General features: G+C 37.8%; 1 protein-coding gene across 1 annotated transcript; it reads right to left on the bottom strand.

The window, feature by feature from the left end:
• Positions 1-781: 781 nt before the first annotated feature.
• Positions 782-3,659, bottom strand: LOC112507649 (root phototropism protein 3-like). Its single transcript, XM_025112305.1, has 4 exons — positions 3,547-3,659; positions 3,388-3,457; positions 2,003-3,295; positions 782-1,607 (listed from the first exon to the last, which is right to left on the bottom strand). Exons 1-4 carry the CDS (start codon positions 3,657-3,659, stop codon positions 1,056-1,058), a joined length of 2,028 nt encoding a protein of 675 aa, XP_024968073.1. The 3' UTR covers positions 782-1,055.
• Between the last annotated feature and the right edge of the window lie 5,197 nt (positions 3,660-8,856).

Raw genomic sequence — 8,856 nt, 5'->3', positions numbered from 1 at the left:
GGTCAATAATTTCGGTTGTGATTGATCAATAATTACGTTTTTGACTGATCAAAAATTACGGCTATGAAAAAATATAGAGGATAATTTCACAACTTTTAGAAAAAGTCGCAAATATTAGCCAAATAAAAGGTTATTATCACTTATTTACTTCTCAAATGAAACGTTTCCCATATATATAATATTATATATGTAATTGATGCTCCCCTTATATCCAAATCATGGCTCCACCCCTGTTAACGGAGTCTTTTTTAACAGAGTTAGAGGCAGGACCAGAGCATTATAAAATGTAAATCACATGGACTTTTTCCATAATTATATAATCTTAGGGATGCATAATGTGATTTTGTGTAAACCATAAGGACCAAACATGTAGTTCACTCTATTTTTAATTTATTACATTTTTTAATTTTCAAGAAATAACTATAACCTTATGTAAAAGGAAGCGCCCTCTAAATTAAATCTCACATATGCCTCAAGAAAGAGTAAATATGGAATAACTATAACCATAACAATCACAACGATAAACTATAAGGATGGTGTTTGATTGGTTTGAGCTTGACTTCAAAGATCAAAAGTATCAGGAGGTCCTAGGTTCAAATCCAAGGAGGAATAAAAATCTCATTGTGGCCACAGAGGTTCAAATGCGGTGACTCTGAGCTATCTACAAAGCAGGTGGTCGTCCTGAGATTAGTCAGCTCGCATAACGGGTTGGATGTTCAGGTTAATTAAAAAAAACAATCACAACGATATATGAATATAAAACACATAAAAACTTAACTTCAAATTACAAATTTAACAAACATGATGGTAATAGAAACACCAAGAAATGAAATGAACACAACCAAAAGGATGAACTACTCATGTGAAATTGAATTCCTAGAAGAAAAAAAGGAATTTATGAAGAATGAATTTATAGCTAATCGTTTTGCGTCGGACTAGTTCGACCGGCATGTGTTCGTATGCAATCTTTTCTTGGCATTAGTCGTTTCCGTGCCTTAACTTGTACGACGTTCGGGTTTTCCGATGACTTGAAACTTCTAATCGCGTTTCCGCCTCTAGGAAATTGAATTCCTCCATCTTCTGGGGTTCTTTCTAGCCGCTTGTGCTACATTACTCTGATTTCCAACGTCGTTATTCTCCAAAGTACTCATCTTCGTCATCTTGCTCAGCTTTTTCCACCCACTCGTCCATGCCGACTGCTGTTTCGGCTTCGTTACCTTATCGAACTGTCTCTGCAAATTCTCCATTTCGTTTTGCAGTTCCAGATATTTGGTCTTCACCGTTTCCAGCTCGAATTTCAGTGTGTTAATGTCCTTTTTAGCAGCAGCCCATCCTTCTTGAAACGACTGTGGTGTTCCTTCTAGCAATGTTTTGCGGTTTTGAACCATTGGCTGGTAATGCGAATCGCCCGCGTTCGTGTCTTTAATGGAGGTGCTCGCGATGGCGTTGCTGATCTTCACCTGCTCCGAGAAAAGAACCTGCACCACGACTCTGAGCGGAAGCCGCTCGTTTTGAGCAGCGTGCATGCATGCGTCCATCGAGAGTTTCTGGCAGTCCATCACTCTACACAACCTTTTCCGTTCGTGCTCTGATAACGTCGGGTGAGCCTGTCACACACAAAGCCCGTCAGTAACATTAATTTATAGCTACATTTATCGGATTAACTGATAAGCTAGCTATATGCACATTTTTGTAGGGCAAATGGGATATATAAACCGGTCATGTTTGGTAAAAACCAACCGATAAAATAGATAATAATGTAAAATGATGCAAAAATACATGTTGAAAAATATAATTAAGGGTATAATTGGAAAAAAAAAAGGCTTTCGAACTTGTTGACGCGCTATTGCAATAGGGTTCAAAAAGGCTAGTTAGGTTATCGGCTAGTCAATGGCTAACCAAACAGGTCATTTTTAATAAACTCGAAGAATAAGTTAACTTACGTCTGTCAAATAAACATGTCTCGGATGTTACGTTTACAAGATTTATAAGTTTAGACTACCTTAAGATACGAATCGATTGCTCGATACAATCCATCGTCACAGCTTCTTGCAGATTCCGGCAAGGCCTCGGCGAGCACCTGAAACTTGGTCAAGGAAAGGTTTTTATCTCTCGAGACCTCAGTGAGGTAGCTATCGACGAGCCTAGCGACTCTCATTTTCGCATTCGAGTTACTACTTCGTTGAATCCCTTCGTACATATGTTTTTCCGTCACTGGCTGACGCCCGGGGCTCGAACCATCCATCTGTTCTTGAATCAAGAAATGCTCTAAAAGCCTTTGAACAAGATCAACATCATACATAGCTTCAGTTTTATTGTAACAAGGGATCAAAAGATCGGCCAACGTGGCTTGTTCGAATTGCATCCCGACCCGTTTTTCGAGTTCCGTAACCAGCGCCGGAGCCACCTTCAACAGGTTCGCCATTCGCAAAAGCTGAAGAAGAAAGCTGCACGAAACGCTATCTTTTTGCGGCGGGATTATGCTTATAAGGCTCTCAATGATCATTCTTTGATCTCTAGCTTGAGTAATCGAAGAATGATCCTCTTTATTTCCGGCAACGATCATGTGCAAACCACCTTTCCAGTTGCCGGAAACTGCCATACCGCCGCCACTACTACTTCCTTCTTCATTTAAACCGCCACCAGTCCCCTCTTTGATCAACCCCGGAAGCGATTTCGTGGCATAGTGTGTTATGGCGGCTCCGATCATTTCGTATCGCATTCCTTTTACTTTGATCGCAGTGATGACACGAACAAAATGATCGATTCTAAGAATCGAAACATCTTCATACCACCAATCAGGAGGAACCGGACTCCGGCTCGGACTCGAATCCTTCATCTCGTTCCAACTCGGGCTAGAAACCTTCATGGGTTTTCCGGTGTACTGCCACCGGATTCCTTTGGGATTGGCGCAGGCTTTCCAAGCGATGGATTCACTGCATCTTCTAACGATTTGGAGATTCTCCGCCCAGGGAGACAACTTTTCGCAACTTTTGAGCACCACAATCGAATCTCGCCATGAAGACAACACCACATAACTAAGAAAAGCTTCAGTTTTGAAAATGAGATTTCCTTCTTCTAAATCCTCCGTCATTTCCAGGTATTCAGCGGCGCACCGCAGGCCGGAGATGTTGGTGGCGGTCAGATCGACGGCAATCCCGTAGCAGAATTTCGCGGCGAGCTCGAAGGCTTCTGCACCACCTGGGATGTCATCCATGAGCACCTTGCTCAACTCTACTTCTCTTGAATCATATATTATTCTGTTCATTTTTCCGCTTCTTGAGAGCAGAGGATACTTTTGGACCACACAAACAAACAGACAAAATGATGAATTAATCAACAATTTCAGAACCCAAAACCAATGGATTTAGATAAAGCAATTAATACCTTATGCAAATGGAAACTAAAATCACCAATCAGAACCAAGAAATCACTCGGGATATCAGTTGCAACAAACCTATTTCCCCATGAAAGCTTGTTAATTTCATCTATCTTTTAAAACAACTAAAGAGATAAGATGGGTAGGTAAATAGTTATAGTACGTACCAAGATTTGCCTCTTTGTTCAAAGCGATCGGTCTGAACTCCATGTTTGTTAGACGAAAGAAGTCCATTATCATAGTCTCTACCTGCAACTGACTCACTCTCTGAATCCCACATGACGATGACACAAAAACCCAGAAAAGAAATCTGCTGGGGATGGAGATGGTGGTGGTGGTTTGAGAATAAAAGAAGTGGAAGAATGATTAAAAGGGAAGAATCTCACATGGGTTTTGGTTGGATTTATGGAAGAATGTGGGCTTGATATGCAGTTTCAAGAAGCCTGTCCAGGCTGTGAAGTAATGGGCATGGACTTGTTATTGGTGTTTTTGGAAGGAAAAAGAGAGGATTTTTGTCAGATTTAGAGCCCCTTTATGTTTCAATTACATTCAGACTCAGATGCAACAATCAGTCACTTCAGACTGCTGACCAACTAAAACACCCTCAACTCAAAGATTGCCTCACTTGTACTGCTTCCACAGATTATGGGATTCATTAATTATTACAACTTGTAACCAAACCAAACCTTCTGGTTTCTATCTTCAAACAATAAAACAAAACAGTTGTTTCCATAAAAACCCTTAACTTACGAGAAGTATAGAAGAGAGAAAGGATTTCCCAAAAGGAAAATAAGGAAAGGGCAGAAGGCTAAAACACCGCTAGTAAGGGTTGGTCTAATGGTTTTGGATGTCATGGACGGAAAGTTAAATAAATGTCCCTCTCTTCCTTTGCTATACTTTCATTATTTTGGTTTGATTATTGATTATTGTGCTTAGATGACGTTATTAGTAGCCGTTACTAACTATTTCTACCTAATCTTGATATTGGAACAAAGTTCTTTGATATTGGGGTTTTTATAGTACTCTATAGGTTTTGTAGTTAATATTCAACGTATATTTTAAACAAATTACACATCTGTTTTAGATAGCAAAACAAAATAGGCTCCATAGGGTCATAACATCCTAGTGGTTCTTAGGTCTCATACTTGATCTTCACATACAATATCCAGATTGCACCATTCACCATTTGACTTCGTCGCTTAGTGCTACGGTCAGGTGAAAAGAGAGCAAGCGACTAGCAACCCTTTGTATTCTTTCATTGTTCGTAGATGTGAATTCAAAACAAATGTTATATCTAATGGAGAACCCAATTAGAAATTTGAGTCCTATTGCAAACAACCTCAAGTTAGATGTTTCATCCACTTCTAGGAAACATATTTAATCAAATGGTCCAAATAAAGCAATCACCAAATAGCCAAAGTCTAAAAATCCAAATAACCACTAAAACAAATGAAATATCAACTAGGTTTAAGGATATCAACTAGGTTTAAGGAAATCACTCAGAGAAGCATTCAGTCATTCATATTTCAGCATATAAACATTAACATCAAGATTGCAATATCAAGAAATCAAGGAAAATAAGCAAATCATGAAATCAATAAACATTAAACATTAAACAACAAATCATATAACTAGGTTTTATATAATAAGATAAATAATAAGAAAGAGAACAACTGGAGTGGTGAGAAAGTCAGAGCGAAAATCAGATTTGAGGATAGAAAATTCTCATAAGCAGTCGTAGCCAAAAATCAGAGCAAAAATCCGATTGGTTGTGGCCTGTGGGCGTAAGACAAAGATGGTGGTCGACTTGCGTTTGATTATTGATTTATTGGTCTATTGAATTTTGAGATCTCGAGGTGGAGGGGTGGAGCGTCCTCTGTGTCCGGCGTTGTAGGTCAGTAGCCAATAGGTGTCGATCGAACTAGAAAGATTCAAGACCAATAATTGATAATATAGAACGAGCTTGGGCTAGATTCCCCTTAGGCTAAGGACGCCCTGGGCGAAGGCCCATGCCGCCCGTGCCCAAGGCCGGCCCTACCGCTAGTTTAACATAGGATTCAACTAACTTAGCATTCAGCTTACAACTTGTATTCAACCAAACCAAACAAACACGGTAAATCATGTTCGAAGTAGGGTCTAGTTATGGTAGTATGTATACTACACAAACCTTATCTTTGTTTTGAGGGATACAGAGGTTGTTTCCGTGAAGCAGGGGCGGACCTATAAATCTTTTCAAGTGGTGGCATCATTTGACTATAAGCAATAAATATGTCGATATTTTTCACAAAATCATCATTAGTTTGTTGGTTAGTTCATTGTTTTTCATATGTGAGGTCATGTGTTCAAGTCTTTTATTGCAAAAAATTTCAGAATCATAATAAATCTGAAATTAAAAACTAAAACTAAGAAAATGGTACTAACGGGATTCAAACTCAGGTCTGGGTGTAAGAAAAGTTTTGCAAAACTCTACCAAAGAAAACTTGTGTTCTCATTGTCGTTTTAAAATATATGTGGTGGCATTTTTATGACCCTGTAATTTTTTACACTACGATGGAGGAACGAAAAGGTGGCACGTGCAGTTATTGGGAAAACCAAGTACTCTCTTTCGGATTCAGGAAAGAACTCTCATAGATCTTTTTTCCTTTTGGAAGATACAAGAGCGAAATAATCAACCCAATTTGGGTTGGTAGTGAGTTGCATACTATTTTCTGGGTTGATGAGGTAGCTCGATTCAATTCTTATGAATTTGGAGATGTAATATCCTTTTATGCTACATTCCGAACCAAYAGGTTCGTATATGCTGCTTTATATGAAAATGGYCYTTTTTATAAATTTTAATTATTGACRTGTTTATTGTTTTAGACATTTCATGGTTTTTGTTTCCTTCACGTTGACAACCATAACTGCAATGTCGTTGTTGGATCAACTTTGGTTAGACATGAACATGTTCCAAATTACCAATGGYTACTGCAAGCATTTCRRAAAGCACATTCGAAGCCCCCTCYGATGATTCTTACCGACCAATGTCTTGCGATGAAAAAGGCAATTGCAACCGTCTTTCCCRATTCAAGACACATGCTTTGTATTTGGCACATTATGAATAAAGTCCCCAACAAGGTTAGRAAGACAGCAAACAACTTATTATTCTATTTCTTCTTTAATTGCTTACATATTTAATTTACTTGCAGTTTAGTTGTGATCTTCTTAATAACACCATGTTTAAGAAACAATTTTTCAAGCTGGTGTGGAACATTCACATATCCTTCGACGAGTTTGAGAGTAGATGGATGGTTCTTATCGAGGAGTTCTCTCATCAAGATCATATGTGGTTGAAAGATATGTTTGCTCTAAGATTCCAGTGGATACCCACATACTTTAAAGAGCTTCCAATGTGTTGCCTCATGAAGACAACGTACAGGTCAAAAAGTGCAAACTCATTTTTTAACTCTTTTTCAAAGAGTGGAAACAATCTTTTTCAATTTATGTTGGGGTTTTAATTTGTATTGGAGAAACAACGTAGGGAACAACGTCGTCTTGATTATCACACGAGGACTACCTAAATGGTTAACCTATAGCAAGTTGGAGAGGCACGCTTGTGAGGTTTACACGTGTTATGTATTTTCTGAGGTGCAAACTGAGTTACACAGGGCTGCCTGGACATGTTCAATTAAAAGTGTCAATGCAGACGAGGAAGTTGACACATATTTAATTGAACATTTAGACAAAAGAGACGAGAAAATTGCAGGGTATAAGGCATGCTTGCATACATAGTCATTTATTATTAGTTTTATATGTTATTGTTTTATTTCAACAACGTTTCGATTGTGATCTTAGTTGTTTCAACTTTATATTATGTACAGGTTGTTCGTAATTTGAAGGAGTCGACCATTGTTTGTAGTTGCAATCACATCGGTCGACATGGTTATTTATGCAGACATGTTGTTAAAGTATTGTTAAACGTCGGTGTTGAATCTATACCTGAAAAATGCATTTTGAGAAGATGTAGACGCGACCTTATGCCGATTGAACTTCAAAACAGTCGTCAAAGAATATGTGACGTAGGCGAGGACCAACATAAAATAATAAATGATACATATGACGTTATCGATGATATGTTGGACATATTAAGAGATGACAAAGAAAAACTAGAATAATTTATGGCTACAATTAAAGAATTGAAGAATGATTTAGCCAAAGATCGTACATATGAACCTTCGATGAAACGTAAAGAGCATGGAATAGAACAAATCCTTGGTTTTCCAAGACTCGATAACATTGAGATACATCCTGCTACCGGTATAAGGAACAAAGGTTGTGGTACGTCCAAAAGATTGATTGGTGTAGCTGAGAAAGCAACTGTGAAGAGTAGCCGGTTTGCATTTGATCGTTCCTCTATGTATGTATGTATGTATGTATGTATATGTGTGTGTATGTATGTGTGTATGTATGTGTGTATGTATGTGTGTATGTATGTATGTATGTATGTATGTATGTATGTATGTATGTATGTATGTATGTATGTGAATGTATAGATAACAACATGTGTGTTGTTTGGTACCCACATGCAAATAGGTAATAAGTAACTATTGGTGTTATTGGATCTTAACAAGTCATAAAAAGTCTTATTGAGCTAAAAGTCCCTCGTTGATCTGTCGCCAAGTGTTCCGTCGTTGATCAGTCGTTGAATGGTTCCCTCGTTAACTCGTTGTTAATATTTTGATCGAGATCGAGATAAAGGAGTTTGAGTTTGAGATAAATGAGCTCGTTAAAAGCTCGAATCGCTAATACCCTAGACCCCATGTTCGTAAAACGGTTTTGAAAAAGGATTTCTTTTGACAAAAATGGTTTAATAAGATCGAAAATCTTTAAGAAAGAAGAAAGGAAGATAATCACCAAAAACACACACACATCAAACATGGTTCCATTATCATTCTTTAAATTGATTACGTTTGTTAAAATCAGTGTTTTAAAAGTATCATTGTGACAGCATATCATGGCTCAAGACTCGTTTGATATCATGTTAAGCTCGTTGCACGCCTATGCTTGATGCGCCATTTTTGTAATGATGTATTTTTTAAACTCATAGTTATTGAATGTAGGCATAAAGTGTGATAGGTACAAACCTTGTGCAATACAGTTTGCTACAGTTTGAAGTTTACGTTGTGCGGTTTGTGGTTTAAGAAAAATGCTCAAACCGCATATATTGCTTGTAGTTTAACCTCGAAGCAGACCAAACCGCATCGTGAACAACCCGACATTATCCTACTTGTTACTATTCACTTTTTCCATGAACAAAATGGGTCCATATATCTATATATATATATATATATATATATATATTAAAGGAAGAACCAAGAGTATTGAGGTGGCATCATGAGAATTGAGTATTGAGGTGTTGGTAAATTGTGGTTGAGTTTGAGATATCCCACATTGGTAAAGAGTTGAAAATTTTGATCAAAATGAAGTGTATAAGAAAG

Source organism: Cynara cardunculus (genome assembly GCF_001531365.2).
Source record: "Cynara cardunculus var. scolymus isolate 2C chromosome LG 2, CcrdV1, whole genome shotgun sequence".
NCBI classification, from domain to species: Eukaryota; Viridiplantae; Streptophyta; class Magnoliopsida; order Asterales; family Asteraceae; genus Cynara; species Cynara cardunculus.
Note: the sequence above shows the minus strand (reverse complement) of the source record. Positions and strands in the feature narration are given on the sequence as shown.